This window comes from Lates calcarifer, linkage group LG20 (genome assembly GCF_001640805.2).
Source record: "Lates calcarifer isolate ASB-BC8 linkage group LG20, TLL_Latcal_v3, whole genome shotgun sequence".
Classification (NCBI taxonomy): Eukaryota; Metazoa; Chordata; class Actinopteri; family Centropomidae; genus Lates; species Lates calcarifer.
Window position 1 is genome coordinate 22555355 of NC_066852.1, and position 18141 is coordinate 22573495.

Genomic DNA, 18141 nt, shown 5'->3' on the forward strand with positions numbered 1-18141 from the left:
GGTGATGAGGCACTCTTGGAGTCAAACAGTGTATGTTTACTAAATGTTTACTACATATTTACAGAATGGCATTGGGATGGATGAAAAATGGCCAAATAAAACTGTTTTAATGTCTCATCTACAAATCTAATTTAACAAATGTTTTTGAATGATCACTGCTGATCTTATGATCTCAAACTAAACAAGCAAAAAAAAAATTACCTTCTGTTGGCCAGCGAAGACGACATCATCAGCACCATGCAAGAGCCACATGACAAAGTCACATGATGTGCACGCACATGATTGGTTGAAAGGAAAATATAGGATAAGGAGGGCAGGGGGGTCGAGGGGAGAGGTAGGGGAGTTGAGGGGAGAGGCAGGAGGGCATATGGGAAACATACAAAACATTTTTGAAATGATGAAAACATGTCAACATAATGAACAAAACAAATGTTAAAGACAAAATGACACAAAAGGAACATAAACAACAAAAAGAAATACATAAATTGATAAACATATTTTCTTAAACACATAAAAGAAACATGTTGAAATTATGAAGCGGTTGCAGATTTAGTTTTGGTTGCTGCCTATAGGTTATAGATTAAGATACAACCAAAACTGTGCACCCAGAACTGTCTCATGCTTTCAGATAATCAACAGCTTTTCCTCTGACACATTTTTCATATAGTTTATATTTTATATATTTACATAAAAAATCTATTGCTTAATCTGAATTTGAACTACAGTCAGCTCTAATATCATGACTGCCATTAAAGATAAACAAGAAATCAGAGTCAAAAGAAGAACAGAGGAAACTCTGCAGCTTTGGGTATACAAAACCATGCCAGCTAAGTACAATACACAACACAGCAGACAACAGTATGAACACATGAAACATCAGAAGAAACAGGGTCTGCATCAGATGACGGTCTAAAAGCATTTGTGACATGTGCTTTTGAGTGATGCATTTGTGGAAAAATACAGAGTAGTTGCTAGAGCATCTACTGTGAACAACATCATGCTAAGAAAATCTAATGTAAAGCTGTATCTGACAAATGTTATCAAAAGTGTGTTCAAAGGGAGTCATTTAGTTAGAAACATTGCAAGGGCACACAGTTTTCATACAGCACATCAGGAACACAAGAGAAAGGAGCAACAATAGATATATGACAATTGCTCCACTGACCTTGTACCAAAAACAGAAAGCATGTTTATTTACACACTGTTATCTCTGATGTTGCTTTAGGTTTTGTGTGAACCACAAATTAAAGCAATCAGCAGTCAGAGAGGTAACGTGTCCTAACGGTGCAATCAGTAATAATTTCACTGGTTGTTTGAACAAGATAATCAAGTGTTGATGATCAGTGTCAGTCACCACTGTGTTACCTCAGTAGCTTTCTAATAAGGTAAAGCATGTCTGGCTCTGTTTATTCCCTGGCTGTTGGCCAGAGCACACTATTGCAGTAAGCAGAAGAATCTCCTTTAATTTTTCCTTTGCATAGGCAGGGCAAATCCTTCAGACTAGTTTGAACTGCACTGCTATAGTTGTCAGATGATCTGATCCTCAGTCTGAGCTGAATGGACATCATGGTGAGAGACATTTAGGGGGCTTTCAAGATAATTCAGTCTACAGAGACAGAGTGGTTTTGATAAAAGCTAAAATACGTTGATGTCACAGAGGCAGAAATAGGTTCTGTAGGTAGTGGGAAGATGGAGGGAAAAGCATTTTTTTCAGGTACCTCCCATTTTTGTACAACCATGCATTTAAGGTACCTGTCAAAATGGCTTACTGATGAACCTATACATTTAGATGAAAAACAAAAGAATTGAGGAGAAAAGAGTTTTCTAACCAATCAGTGGTTATGATTAAAAGCACCTCTGCCATAGTGCAATCCAAGTTGGTGACTTTAAGTGTTACTAAGAGGTGTAATTTTCACACTGAATACATTCTGATCTGGTGTGTTTGGTACTATGTATTATGGGGCTAAAATAGTGTACATAACAAAATAAGAGTTCAGTGACTCTTTAGAGGTTAGTTAAAGATATTAATATTTATTTAATTTACGTATAATTCTGTATTATCTATGACCAGGTTGGACTTATCAGTTTTCACCAGTCTGATGTTGCCACCAGTGGTATTTACCAGCCAGAAGATGGTAATTACTGTAAATTCTACATGACACAAACATAAGGACACACAGTAAGGTGTTAGCTTGGTGTTGCTGCCGAAATAGGAGCATGGACATGTTGTGTGATACAGTGTTATGAGTTACCTAAAAAAAGAACTGACATAAAGCTCAAGTGTTAAGATGATACATACTATCCCTTAATATAGCATTTATGTGTCAGTTTCACAGATTTGCGGTCTACCGGGACTTTCACTTGGACATTTGCATTCTCACAAATTAACAGATCACAGCAAACTTAGTATATATTATACATGACTTATATAACTTGTATACATTTTTCAAATTAATTGCACCACAATCAGGCGAGTCTATACTGTGATTTGGATCTTCATGAACAGGCACATTGTGTTAATTATGTAACACACACAGTTCTATAGTCAGGCAGTTAGATGGGCAACCATCATGTTCTTGGCTGAAATGTTAGTAAAATCATAATCTATGGGTATTCAAGACAATTAGCAAAGCTAGTAAGCTGTCAACTCATTTTGCTGTTTTGCTGCTGCTATACTCTATAGAGGGTATATGTGCCCTCCTATGAGCCACAGCAGTAATAAATGAACATCTACATCAACTGTGAGGCCAAGCAGATAAGAGAGACAGAGGTGAAGAGAAACACACTGCACACTGCTGGACTGGCATACTCACTACGGGCCATACTGGTAGCAGCAATAGGGGGTGGAGTCTCTGATGAAACTGAAAAATGGTGAAAACATGGTGAGAGGAGCTGGAGTTCTCCTCAACACGAGCAACTCAGTGCTGGGTCAGCTTTGTTTTTGTACTGGTACTTTTAATTTACTTGGTAAATTTCTCTGGAGCATTCCTGTGGAACAATGACTCCTCTGGTTGTTCAGCATCTGTTACAATGTCCACCGTGCTAACCACTGTGATGCAACTGACACCAGATCTTTCTCAATATAGGGCAGACAAAGTTCAAAGTTGTGTTCTTGGGAATTTGAACTCGCAAGAACAGTAGGATTCAGCATGCTTAGTTTGAAACTGGGGAGTTCTTGATGAAATCATCCCCTCAGCTGCGCTCAGGTGGTTATTCTCCAATTTAACTGAGCACCTGTTGTAATCACTGTAATTTATATATACAATAAAACAAATCTAATGTCTGTATATAAAAATCATCTTCAGCCAAACCAATTTGGCAAACCAATTTTGGCATTGTATATTATGTTTAAGAGCTACAGAGAATTCAATGCTTGCTGAGACAAGGCAGCTCTCACAAGGGATGACCTCAGATAACTGACTGGCTGGTCATCTTGGAGCTATAAAGAGTAGCTTTATTCCATCCTATTTATTCAACCACGTTACTCACATTAAGAGAATATTGCCTGCAGAGAAAACGGCAAAATCAAAAACCTTGTATTTATCATGGATAAGAGAGAACTTCACAAGCAGGTTCTGAAATTTTGAATTGTGGGTGTAGGTTTATGTAAGATATCACTTCCCAGTTGTGAACCCACCTAGATCCAGCTGGGCCTTTCTGTCTTCCCTGTGTTTGTGAGACTTGTACTCTGGGTTCGTCCCGCAGTACAAAGACATGCATGTTATATGATGAGATCTACTGCAATTGCCCTCGACCAAGGCTGTGGCCTCAGATCTGGAGCTGCTCCCTTGATGCCTGACTGTCGCTGCCCATTTAATAGATAAGATGCAAATAATACTGTGGACAAGTTTCCCTGTGGCCATTAAAAAAGCACAACTTATGATTTTACGGCTAATGTCTGTAAACATTAAAGGAACTTCTCACTAAAACAAAGATAAGAAAGAACAATGATTGTGCTTTCCCTGAACTGTTATGCAGTGCTCCTAAGGCTTCAGAGAGTTACTTTTGAGGATCCCATTTGTTCAGCAGTGAGTATACAGTGTCAGCTTCCTTTCCTTTTGTGCCCACACTAACCGCCTTTTGTTTTGGTTTCATTTACAACAACAACTGGCAGTTACTTGGAGTTGATAGATTTCTACAAAGTTTAGTCTACACTCAGCTCAGCTGGACACACATACAAACAGAACACACACTATTATTCTCCTCAAAGCAAGACAATGCCATCTGCCACATACATAACTTCTTGTTACAAAACTGGATGTTATACAGCAACACAACAGATGTACCTAGGGACATTTCAATGATTTCTTGCAGACTACAGTGACACATTTTACATTACATACACATTTTCATACACACTAGTATTGCAGTTATTAAAGTATATTTGAGGTGTTTACAATATGCAAAACATGACAGTCTGATTTGAGAAACCTAAATATTAAAGCTGGTCATATTACAAAGGATAAGGCTCTCTACATGGATATTAGTATAAATGTAAACACACTCACTGAAGATCTGAATCTGGACAGTGTGAACTGCTATACACTGACCACATATGATGCTTACAATGAGCAAGAATCAGAGGCTGGGGCTTTAAGTGCAATATAAAAAATCTTTTCCTGAGCAGCAGTAAGCATATTCTCAGTCTAAAGAGCCTAATGGCCAAATTACAGTACCAAAAGCATAGCATGAGCACAAATGGGAATCATACAGATTCTGGGAATTGAGAGCCTGAATATTTAAACCTTATGGCTCCATACAGAGTAATTTATGTACAAAGAAGGCAAGCTTTTAACATTCTAGCAAGTATTCTTAATTCACACTAATTGGTATGACAATATGATGGTGTTCTTCTTGTTTATCTCTGAAGATGGTATACCTTCTTTAAAGACCTTATATAACACTCACTGGCTGAACTGCTGCAGTGCACAAGTACAATATACTTTATACCAGAGAGACACCAAAATAAAGATGTGACGAGCAAGCAATACTAAAAAGGCGAAGGCAGTACCAAGGACTACGGTACAAAATTACTCACTTGTTAGAGGCTGTTTGTCTAAACACACCTGAAACCACGTTAGAGTGAAGGAATGGACTGATATCTGGAAGAGAGCTAATGGTTGGGTGATTGTTTCTGTGGAACTTTCCATGGAAGATGTCACGTGATCAAGAGATTTTTACAGTTTGTTTACATTATTACATTATAGTGTTTCTTCAACCATTAAAGAAACGTTTTAATGTAGAGAGGATGGTAAAATAAAGCAGATGAATGCAATGGAGATGGAAACAAGTACAGAGGAAAATAAAGCAGACAAGACAGGGGAAAAGAAACTTACTTGTGAAAGAATACCCTGAGAAGTCCAGTGGAATACAGAACAGATGGAAAACCATGATGAGAAAATAAAACAAAGAGAAGAAACAAAGACAATGAAATGAGAAATATGAACAATGAAAGAGGGCACATGTGTCCTGCCACATCATTTACTCACTGTCACACTGCTATTGTGTCTTACTGGGCTTTCTATCTACAGAAAGTCTTGCTTCTCTTTGCTCTGCAGCTAACTTTGACTTTGATAATCCTGGTACGGTATTACCATCCAAATTAGAAATTTGTCTTTTAAATGACTTCAGGCACAGATGTGACTTTGGTCATGGTAGGGATTCAGTGTTTTCTTAAAAAGACAGTGGGTTTCTGGCTAAAAATCTCCCCACTGCTTCTCTGATGTAATAAAATACATTATATGACAACATGCATTTTCATGTAATTTCTGAAAATGAAACTTTAAGTAAAGTTTGAGCTCAACTTCAAATTTGTGTATTTAAAAAAAGCAAGTACTACTTAGACTAAACTGTATAAATACATCAGACACTGTTGTCTTTGCTGAAACATCCTGAAGTAGGACAGTGCCTCTATCCTCAGCTTCAGGGATTCAGGAAAAATAAGCAGAGTTATGAGGAGGGTTTTGTCTACAGAAGCAGTGGGGTGATGAAGCACAGATGGAAGCATGACATGAAGGCCACTACAAACTAAAACAAATAAAAATGAATGAATCATTCATGACCTTGATTTTACATAGTGAGAAATACAGTGGGTCTGTTGTCTTCTAGTTGTTGCCTTGGTAAACTAGCTCCACAGTGGCCAGAGGACTTAGAGGATATTCCTGTTTTATTACAACATGAGTCTTATTTTCTTTGTTTTGGCTGTTAGTAATTATAACACAGAACTCACCAAAAGACTGCTAAAAAACAGATAAAGATTGATGATTTAGATAATCTGGCTGAACTACTGGCTCATTTTTAACCAGTTTAATCATCTGACTGCTCATGTTTCTTGATTTCAGAGCAATGTTGCCATGTCTCAGATCTCAGAAATTACCTAGGTAAGTACAGTTGTATCATAACCCATGAGAACTACAGCCGAAACTACAAAAATAAGAAGCAGGTTTTATGAAGCAGCATTATCCTTTAATCCAGGTTTCTCACCATTACCAGCGTTTGAGTACACTGCCATACTGTTCAATGATATCTTATGTCATTACTGAGCATGTATTTCAGCCCACATTGGATGTAATTAGTGTCACTACTTCATAATTTTTCACAACTGTTCAAAGCCAATACCATATTTCTGCCATCAAACATACAAGATAAGGCAAACTTTCTTTAACCCCATGGGGGGAAGTGTGCATATGAGGAACAAGAAGAAATGTGCATATGAGGAACAAGAGGAACAAGAACTGCTAAACCATCCTTTTAGTTCACTCTGTTAAATTTTTGCCAGCATTTTCAAATTAGATGCTCCAGGTCACACTAATTCTTTTTGGGAAGCAAGACTCTTTTCCCATGTTAAAATGTGAAAAGTTACTGTAGTCTATGCAATTATTTGGAATTAAACACTTTTTTGTTTTGCATGTTACAGGCACTCTCAGCTCGAATATAAGCACAGTCTTTGGAACTCTGTTGGGCCTAATTTATACTTCAGTGAAAATGTATCATTTGACACATTGTTGCACATAAATAAACACAAAGTCGACACATTTTATGTCAAACTGACGCATTCTTATTGGTGATGACAGGTGTCGTGCACCTGCTCTTTGCTGTAAGATTGCAGATGCTGCCATATGACTAACACAGCTGTGATTTGATGCCGCATTATTCACAAAACGAACGTAAATGGTGAGAACACAGTGGGTGACAGCAAGTCACTCCAGAAAATCCAACAATCTGGTGCAAGTGTCGTGGTTGATGAACAAATGCAATATGGCCAAAACTTCCCTCATCTGCCTGACAAGCAGGTGTTCTCCTTGTATATCTCTTGCTCTGTTAAGGTGACTTTCTATTCATTCTTTCAAACACAGTTAAATGGGAAAAAAATCCTCCACCTCCAAAATATCCAACCTTTCATCGTCTGCTGCCATTTCCTTCATGAAATATAAACAATCTTCAGCAGGGCTTGACCTCTGGCTGTTATATTAACAATGCACGCAGTCACTGAACTATAAATACAGAGCTGACACTTCACACTGAAGTATAAATCAGCCTTAAGAATGCACAAATAATTTCCAGACCGCTGTCTCTAAATCACCTGAGTTGTGGGCTAAGAAGGCAGGGCTCTGCAAAATGGAAGGAGGCAAGGTCTGCTTTACACACTGCAAAGATTCATGAGGAGAGAAGCACACAATACTGTTCATTGATGAAAGATACAGAGGTTATACTTTGCAAAGTTAATACTATTAACCAGTGGCATTGTGAATTATCGCTCCCTCTAGACTGGATGGAGGAGGACTGCACTGGGGCTTGGCGTGAGAATAGAGAAGTGTAGGGGTGAAAGCATCTTGGCTCAGCTAGATGAGAGCAGGCAGTGGAGTGAGCATTAGGCTCAAAGCGTCGGGGTCAGAAGAGCGCTTACTGAGAGCAGGGACATGAGCAGTGGGGGCAGTACTTACGGACTGGCTCCGTCTTGAAAGTGCTGGCCGGGCTGCGCTCGCCTTCGCCTTTGCCGTTGATGGCGGACATCCTGACCTCATAGGTGGTCTCTGGTTTCAGGTCAACAATGGTGATCCTGGTCGTGTCTAACAGAAGTGAGGATAGTGTTATTTTATGCAGGTACACAAGGAACCGAGGAAAGGGTGAACCAAGACTAGGAAACCTAGACTAGTCTAGGCTTCTTTCATCTGCTTTTTTCTTGGAAGGACAAAGATTTGCTTTCTTTTCTTATATATTTCATATAGTTTTTCTGCTTTATTAGTGAAACCAGTTCACTTTTTTCTTTTGTTTGTGTTTGGCTTGTCCATTGATTCTGTGTGCTCTTTATTTTCATTATTATTTTATGTGGAGTCTCAGAGTACTAGGAGCCATTTTTATAGAACTTAATGGAGATCCAAGTATAAAGACACAAATACATGTGTATATACAGAGCCTATTTTCCACTAGTAATCAGAATGAGAAAATACTGTAACTCATGTCTCACGTATACGTGGTTACTTGCAATTACCTTGTCATTGTCTGGGTTTGTTTGTTCTGGTTTGCTTTTTGCCTTTATTCCTTTCTTTTGCTCCCTCCTGGCTTTCTTCTATCTAATTACAGTCATTACCATCACTTGTACAGTATGGAGTGCATCACATATTTCATTTTTAATGTTGTTTTGTTATGGATAAACATCTAAAAGAGAACTATTTAAATTTAATCTGGTTTGTCAAAAAAAATCTGCATTTTAACAATGTATTACTAAGATGCCAATAAAAATGGTTGAAACAGTGAAAATGGTTTGTAATAATATATAATATATGTACTGCATGTTTTATCATTGGGTGGGTTACCACAGGTGGGCTGGAATATTTTCCTGATGGGATTATTCATGGAGATTCAGTAACCAGTGGTAGCAAAGCTGCATATAAACAGCACAGATTATTGAGTGAGCACAGGGGCAAAACAGACCAACATCACAAATGTAATGTAAAAGGTAGTACACAAAGAATGCAGTGTGCTATTAGGAAACCCTGCTACTGTTATCTTTATATTTATTTTTTATAATAATATAATAATAATAATTGAAATGAAGCAATTTACATAGTAGTCATCCGGTAAGTATGGCTTTTGATGGCTTCTGTAAGTGTGAACTTATAGTGTTTTTTTTTTCTTGATTAAAATGTACTACATTTAGTTAGACAAACGGAGCTATCTCCATATGGATACAAACACACATACTGTATACACAAATGTGTTTCCTGACTTTTGTATTAAAAGGAAGCACTTGGCTGATATCTCACTGTGTAATACAAAGAATGGTAATTTCATGGATGAGAACAAATTCAGGCCCTGGTGCAAAAGAGCTGAGAAACATTTTTTGATTACTGTGATGCAGAGAAAATTCGAAATGCATTTCACATTAATGTCTCAATGAGAAGGACTTTCAGAATGAACCATGCATAAGTGACTGCTTGGGGAAACTGTATGAATACAGCTAAAGAAGTATGAGGCCAAATTTATTCACAACTGGGCTTTTAGCACCACCAGCATCAGTACAACTCATGTCAGTGCTGAAACCATTCATGTCAAGATGAGATTTCCAGCCGGCCCGGATTAATTTACCACTTATTACCACATGCTGGTTTCCTGAGCTTTTCTAAAAGGTTATCTCCACAAATCACAACAATTGAAGCAACATCTGGCATTAGCCTGACGTCAGCCTGGCACCTATGATCAGGCTATCACAGAGTTCATAGTGGGGGCAGAGGTATATGAACATTTACAAAGAACCTGCACTGAGGTAAGAGTACAGTCACTGAGAAATTACGACCTGAACCCCCATCCTCTCTTCAGCCTCCCCAACATCCTGTGATAAGAAGAAGAAATAGAACTTTTCCTCCCAAACCAGGGTCAAAGGTCAAACTATAATCAACCCCAGGAATGAACTCCTTCCAAATCTTCATTCTATGCAAAAAACTTTGTTTCTGCATTAAACATTTAACTCTCTAATTTAACACTCTCAAGAAAGTAACCTGAAAAGAAGTATGTAGACTGGACTCTCAGTTAACCATGCTAGTTTGATCATCTTTACATTTCTGTTTTATTTTTATTTCATTTTTTTTTATTCACTGTTATCATTCATTCACTTTAACCACATGTATACATTTTGACCCAGTTGTGTGTGTTTCTTCGTAATGGAAAGCCTTGGATCTCTTTAATTGAGAAATCACGATCTCAGATATCAGACTGATAAAATTTACAGTGGGGATATTATTATAGACTATTAACATTGATCTTGATATCAAAGTTAATATCCCCGATTTCCATCCCAAAATCTGGGATATTAACTTTATATAACAAGAGCAAAGCTTATTTAAGCCTATTTTATAAATTTTTGTGTATTATTGCTACAATCGTTTGACTGAATTCTCCTGACTTTGGTATGTGTAAATCAATGTGTTGCTGCAGTGCATGCTTACTCTTGCATCAAGGAATGTGCACTGACTGAGAAATTAATAAGTGAGTGGATAGGATTTGGTGCTTAAGGCATTGAAAAAATGTATTTAAAAAATGAAACAGTGAATTATCAAACTTTTCTCCCAAACACTGGATGATTTTTTAACTTTTGTTGGTCCGTGTGGATTTCAACACTCATGCTGAACAACAATCAAAGGGTAAGGCTGCCAATACTCTGTGTTTTTATGGTCAATAAAGCTCAGACCTACTGACAAGTATTGTCTGCAGCCTCCACTGTCTATTACTTTTTTTTTTTTTTTTACTGAAAATGTAACGCACAGAATAAGGAAGTCAGAAAGTATTGAGAGACAGACTGAAGCATTGTTGGTTTTGATCTTCTGAATTTGTTGACTGAATAAAAAAAAAAAAACATACCATAAGGGCAGTCTTTTCTTTTAAACCTGTCACACAAGTACAAATTACCAAATAGCAATTTAGCAATTTATTCATTATGTCCTGTGAATACTTCTGCCATATGTAAATGAACCTGCTGTCATTAAATCTAGCTGCAGTGTTTTGAGTATTGGTGGTCTGACCAGGTCTGTTTATGGAACAGACCTGGTCAGATACCTAATGAATAAATTACAAAACAGATGTTACAGTATATGGCATTTTAGGTGTGTTTTCACCTGTAACTTTATGTATGTGCACACAGCAGAGTAAAAATCTATATACACTATGTACCCGTAGTGATGGGTGTGGTACCTATATCTGGCAGTACTGCTTTTAAACCAGCCCTGATTCATAATACTGTGAGATATACTTGAAACGCTACACTTTCTATTGACACAGTTCAGCCATTTAATAATTTTTCTTTTTATCAGCAACAGTATGTATTTCCTTCTGCCCTGGCATTGTAGCTCAGCATGGCTTGTCATATTCCTGATTCATATTCCTGATATACTACAAGAAATGTATGCACTGTACACAGTGACAGACAAGGTCCTTTCAGTGTATGTGTGTTTTTGAAGAGGCTTTAGTTTATCAGATGTGGATTAGGTGATGTGGTTGAATGCAGTATTTTTGGTAACATCTCCTGTTGGTGCGTGGGTGCATGTGTTTTGTTTTGTGTATACGCTTGCATGACAGGCGGCTCTTGGGCCTTGAGCTGACAGCGGAGCCTGTCAACCACTGACTGATACGTCCCATGTGGCAGACAGGACGAAAACCATCCAGATTTGTAAGAGCCACAAACCCTCAGTGGGACAGGGATATTATCTGGGGCCTGTCAGCATCTGAGCTGACTGTCATTTAGGCTACACTGTGTTCCACCTCTCCTCTTGACATCAGCCACTGTCATGTTTGGATTAACTGTTGTTGCCAACAGGAATGTTTTCTGCAGTTCTGGCCCATATTTCCTTCATGTAGGAGTTGCACTATAAAGAAAAAACTAAGCTAAAATAATACAAATAGTAATAATAATAAAAACAATAACAACAATAATAATTGAAAATAATAATAATAAATTGAAACAGCAAGTGTGGCTAATGTTGCAAGTTGACATGTTACTAATGATACAGCTAAACTGTATCATCAACTGCTGTTTTTTTGTTTGGGATTTTCTTTTTTTTTGCCTGTAGTTGGCTTAAAAGATACTAAGAGGAAGCTGATACTGGTGATGCATCTTAAGAGACCACAAAAAACACTGACCATGAAGGAAGGATTAAATAACATCTCTTGAATCCACTTTGCTTGATTAAAAGTAGATTTCAAGGCATTCTGGGGAAATCTAGGTTTAAGTGATGATGACTCAGGGAGTTGAAGATTAGTTCAACACTGAATCACACTAAGCATTAATCTACACCACAGCAGGTGTTTTTGATGAGTGACCAACATCACAATATGTTCCTAAAAAGCTGATGATGACATTTCTTGTGAAATAATGATTGTAAACCTAGACTTTTTCAAAACAGCTATCCAATGAACTTCTGTCAAGAGAGATGTATGACTCACCTTCCTCAGCATCATACACCCTGCCGTTCCAAGCCTGGCCAGGCAAACGCCATTCAACTCTGTACTTGATAATGGGCACTCCACCCATGGAGTCGGGCTCCTCAAACTCTACCACTGCTGTGCTCGAAAAAGGTTCCACTTGTTGAATTTCTGGTGATGATGGCACCTCTACAACACAGAACAGACAAAATATTATTTCTTTCTTAAAAATCAAAGCAAAAAATTGCACAAACTGCCTTTATCTCCCACGATATGCAGTATACAATGTTGATTGTTCTGTGATGTTTGTTGGAAACAACTTAGCACTGAATGTCCATTTCCAAGATTCTATTTGATTAATGTAAAATAAATACTTTTGTTTTACAGGGAGCTTATAAACTCTTGTTAACTATTTAAACAGATTACTGGTTCACTTAGAAGTGGCAGCAGCATACTTTTCTGCTAATATTTCCTGGCATGTTTGTGTGTATATTATCTCTCCTTTGTCTCTTTGTAAAACTCTCTGCAACTATGGAAATACTCTTTCTAAGGGTAGTGCTCATGCTGGTGCCACTAGCTCTAAACCACAAGATGCTGTTTTTTTTTTTACTTATATCTTGTGCCTACATAGCTGAACATGACACACTAAATACAACCTACTGAATTTTTTATTTATTGCTTTGTATCATTGCAGTACTGAAATGTAAATCTTCATATAAATGTCTAGTTATTTTGTGAGAGCCTTTGAAATGAAGTCTTAATCCCTCAAAATAAAACATTATGACAATGATTTAAGTGTCTCTATACTGTAGGTTTGCAGGACTGTCCACAATGTGTATACTGTTCCAAACTGTCTATGTGCTTTGGCTGGAAGCAAATTGCATTTAAAAGTATTAGGAGGCAGCCACTGCAACACCCACTGATATGTACTGGTCCAAATCAGCCGCTTTCACATCTGAGCTGCTGGCATGCCTCTATACTGCCCCAAAGCCTGCGGTTTGCAGTGACAGCTTCTGTCTGTGATGTACTTTAAAGATAAGATGGAGTTTTGCAGCACAGAACACGATTTAGCAGTCGTCTGACTAAAGGACCTGTTTTTGATCTTTGTGGGGTAGGGCCTAAGCTTGGTAATCAGGGTGTCAGGTGTGTGTTATGATCATCAACTTAATCTGCAAACTTCCTAGAGCCACTCACTACCATCATACAAATAGAAACACCACTGAAAATGATCCTCCACTGATGATAAACCCACCTAATCATTTCTGGATTGTGTACCATTATTATGTAAAACAAAGACTGTCTAATTACCCTTGAAATTGAAATGACTTTGTTCAGTGGAGCTGTTTGCCTCATGCTACATGTCAGATTTTTTCACTGACATATCGATGTGGAAAATAAGGTGTGAAGACATATTTGAAGGGTTTGTTTTATCTCTGTTTGGAAGGAGACACTTTGGACATACTGAGTTATGCAGCAACAGATCTACAGTACATTACACAGTGGCAGCAGAGGTTGTCAGTACAATTAATTCAACCACACTGTATTTAGTCAGGGTCCTGAGCGACCTACCTTCTCTAATGGGTCCAAAACAATTTGCATACCAAATGAAGCACAAACCAATTTTTAGGACTTAAAGAACAGTTCCAGTGTGATTTGAATTTTTGCTCCTTAACCGGTCTAGTCAGTGCTGTGGAGCGCCTCACAGTTGTCTGCATGGTCTGACTTTATTTTCTATTTATGCTGCCTTTGGGACAACTTGTACATAAACATAACATTTTGCATTTTTATACAGGCAAAACACAGATGTATCTTTCCCTGTTAATCATCTGAAGGAAATTAACATCTTCCTGAATTGATTTGAGGATATTCATGAGTGGATGTTTTAGACCTTCCTGCAATTACTGTAAATACAAACAAGAGATCCTAATTATTGTCATTGCTATAATTACTGCAGCAAAAACACAGATTTTAAATAGATATGGCTGACTCTGCCACTTACCACTGCTAGAATTTTGACCACAATCTTAATTTAGATGAGTATATTAATCAGGGGGTTCGAATCTGGGTTTGGCTAGGGCTTTCTGAGTTTGCACATTGATGGTAAATGAGAGTGTGTGTTCAAACTTTGACTGACTGACTGATATATATATATATATATATATATATATATATATATATATATATATATATATATATATATATATATATATATATATATATATATATATATATATATATACCTACATATAATTGCCTCTAGATTTTATCCATAACTTCTAATAACTTCTAATGGGCCTTGCTCCTGTTTTGTTGCTGTGCTGTTAAATACTTTAATTAATCCTGACCTTTGAGCAATCATTTTGTTGTGAGTGGTTGGATCAGGAAGTATGACTTTGGTTAGGTAATGACTGGGAAGGTGGAGGTTCCAGTGGTATTCACTCACATACTGTTAACTTATCACACACTGTGTAAAGTTATCAAGTCATAAACAATTGTTCAAGAAATTATTTTTTTAACCTTTCTTGAGTTTGAAAAATACTGTTACAGGCTTTTCGAACAAACCTGCTTGGATCAGAAGGAACTCCTTGGATTCAGTGCCCATCACATTGGTTGCTGTGCAGTTGTAGCTCCCAAAGTCATTCTGAGATTCAGGGGTAATCTGAGGGGTAGAAAAAGGCAGAAACTCTGAGAAACATCAGGTATTGTGATAGATGAACAAGAATGGCATATGTCATTGGGATGTAATTATTATTTAGTTGGTTTGGTGGCTAATCACACGTGATTCATTTGGAAATTATTGTAGGAGCATCATTACCTACTGGTTCATTAACATAGTATCTAGCACTCTGTCTACTATTATAATCCTCCATTCAGATGCTTGTCAGCTATTCATGCCATCACTAATGACACTTACTATTCTCAACAAAAAGTGTATTAACCTGTTTCATTCATGAATAATAAATAGAAATTCCTTTTTGACTTACCACTGCAGTACATTGTTTTATTTTACATTTAAAATTACTCAATTAGAAATGACAAAAGACACAAATGGTCTCTATAAAGCTTTGTTTATAAATCACAAGGTCAAATAACACTAAAGTGGAACCGAAATTATGCATAATTGCTTCTAATGGTTGATTTTTATCTGTTGGTGAGAATTGTAATTTTCAAAAACACAGTCTCTTTGTGTTTTATTAAATCTTGTGTCTTTATATATCAGTATAAAGATGGCAGGTGCAGCAGACCTCCAGGTAGCTGATGGTTGGTGTGTTATAGATCTTCGTGTTGGTAACGTTGGCTGAGGGCAGCTGGAGGCCGTCTCTGAACCAAACAACTGAAGCTCCTGGGTGAGCCTCCACCTCACAGCTGATGTTGGCTGGGTTTCCCTCCCAGGTGTATGCAGTCACTGGACCCAGGATCTTTGGAGCATCTGCAGCAGCACACAGGGAATTGAAAATGGTAAACATCACACCAGGCATGTTTGGAACAGTTCACAGTTTACACATTGAGTCTTCTAGTGCAGAAGCAAGGAATTATGGGATAGAAATATTTAATTCCTTGCCTGAAGCCCCTCTTCTCAGCATTTTCTGCAGCTCTTATATGGCTACCGGTGAAATACTTCATTTAGAAATCTTTCTTTTAGAAATAAAAAAAGACATTTAAAACACACTCCTAAAAGCAGCTGGAGCACTCATGGCAATGCTGACAGAACCTGCAATCTTACAGAATGGTAAACAAATGTTAAGTGTGGTCTAATGGCTTTATTTGTCTCACTTTCTATACATCCGTGGTGAGGTATTTTATGATATCCATTTAAGTTTTAAAGACAACCTGTGCTGGCTTTATGGAACATTAAATTGCCACTTTTTCCCCATTTCACTTGTGACAAAAAGTAAGTGCAATGTTTTATTGCAAGAAGCCCCAGCTCAGCAATTACAAAAACTTCAATGTTTCACAGGGCTCAGTGTCATTATTACATACTCTAGTCTAATAGGCTCACAAGTATGAGTAAGCAAGAGCACTGAGTCAACATAAATAACAGTGCTGCATGTTGTCAGTTCCAGCTGCCGTAGGAAATTCAACTGGTTCATTTTTGGTTTGATGGAGATTAGAATATTGTTCCTCTTGCTGCTCCTGTCCTAAACCTGCAGACATACCAGTAACATTCATGCTACAGTGTACCCCATTTGGCAAGAAACGACATGCTCACTGAATTCAATTGACATCACATAGTCAAAACTCTTTCTTTATTTTTGGCATCATCATTGAGAAGTAAGAGGCTATAACAGGAGATGGCTGTTTTCCTGTGTTGTTTCCTTTCATTATATCCTGTGCACACTGCCGGACAGGGCCTCTGAATGCAGTGAAGTATGCTTTGCTTCCTGAGTGCTGTGAAATGCTGTGGCCCCTGATACTGTCAGGGCTTTACTTCTGACCCTGGATCCTTGAAAACTCTGCAGTGCACTGTTGCAGGGATTGATGGACAAGGCTGAGTCAATAGATGCTCCTTCTCCTGAAGCCCTGAGACTCTCACTCTTTTTATCAATGTTGCTTTCGGGCCTCATTGACTCACTACAGAGCTTGTGACCTGCCTGTTTGATTGCTTTAGCCTCCTAGCCTGGTCTGGGTGAGATTACTGACACATCTGCAAATAACAGGGATGTACTGTATCTGTCAGTGGTGATCAAGTAGATCACATATAATACCACAATAGCATTAAATATGAGACACAGTATACAGTATACACAGGATTAGTTAGATTTACGGTACTCTCAATAAGAATACTTGTGACAGTACATTTAAGATTTGATTTAAAAATATGTATATAAAATAAACATTTTAAAAAATCTACTTTGGATAATGAATCATTCCCACAGATTATTAATTTGCAATCACACATTCTTTTATTTTATTTTCTCCACAATACCTACTGGACTCGATATGTATCTATCTATCTATCGATGGTATCGATAGATGGTATCGATAGATAGATAGATAGATAGATAGATAGATAGATAGATAGATAGATAGATAATGAAAGTAATGAGGACATGCTCAACGTTTTCATGAGACATGCTAAACCTTGACTGCTGAAAAAACAAAGGTCAAACTGGAAAGATGTTAACACTTTCCTATCAGTCTTTCAGTAGAAAACCTAGACACATTCAAACCAGCTAATAGGATCACACTGTGCAGAAGATAGGAAGTTCCATGCTTAGATAACGTCTTCATTTTGTGAGTGGGCGAGTGGTGATAGAGAGGACAGAGAGCGAGAGCTCTGCTCAAGACAAAGCACCTTCTCTTATCGATAATTGCTTGGCAACAGTGAATCAGCTACCTGATTACTCTCTGATTACTCTAGCTAACTGCAAGCCCTCAAACAACTCTATCAACACTGCGTTGTGATTATATCTGAGCAAATTGCTGGTGCATTGAGAGCAGGGTATATTAATCCAATTAGGCGTTCATTGGCTTTATTTTTCTCTTTCTTTTTTACTAAGGTAACATTCGATAGATTTTAAAATAAGATCAAGTATGATTTGGCTTCCACTGTGCATATCTAATCTTTCAAAGCACATGTTTTGAGTTATGTAAGGTAAAGTGGGAAATGGTGCAAAAACACAGGCAACATTTACTTGGTATTTCTGAAACTGTAGCTCTTTTTGATTGTACAATGTGTTAGAATCTCTTGAGGAGAGCTTACATTATTCAGTCAGAGCATAAGGG

The 18141-nt window shown here is 37.6% G+C and overlaps 1 protein-coding gene across 11 annotated transcripts in view; it reads right to left on the reverse strand.

Moving 5' to 3' along the window:
* Nucleotides 1–18141, reverse strand: part of ncam1a (neural cell adhesion molecule 1a) — a 236810-nt gene that overhangs the window by 34639 nt on the left and 184030 nt on the right. For 6 of the 11 annotated variants that reach the window (XM_051078864.1, XM_051078863.1, XM_051078865.1 and 3 more), the window contains 5 exons: nucleotides 15660–15844; nucleotides 14977–15073; nucleotides 12436–12603; nucleotides 7944–8069; nucleotides 2814–2861 (listed from right to left, as the gene is read on the reverse strand). In XM_051078864.1, coding sequence (XP_050934821.1) covers nucleotides 2814–2861; nucleotides 7944–8069; nucleotides 12436–12603; nucleotides 14977–15073; nucleotides 15660–15844 — 624 coding nt within the window. The remainder of the gene's footprint in view (nucleotides 1–2813; nucleotides 2862–7943; nucleotides 8070–12435; nucleotides 12604–14976; nucleotides 15074–15659; nucleotides 15845–18141) is intronic. The other 5 variants (XM_018689280.2, XM_018689282.2, XM_018689285.2 and 2 more) reach the window with 1 other exon arrangement.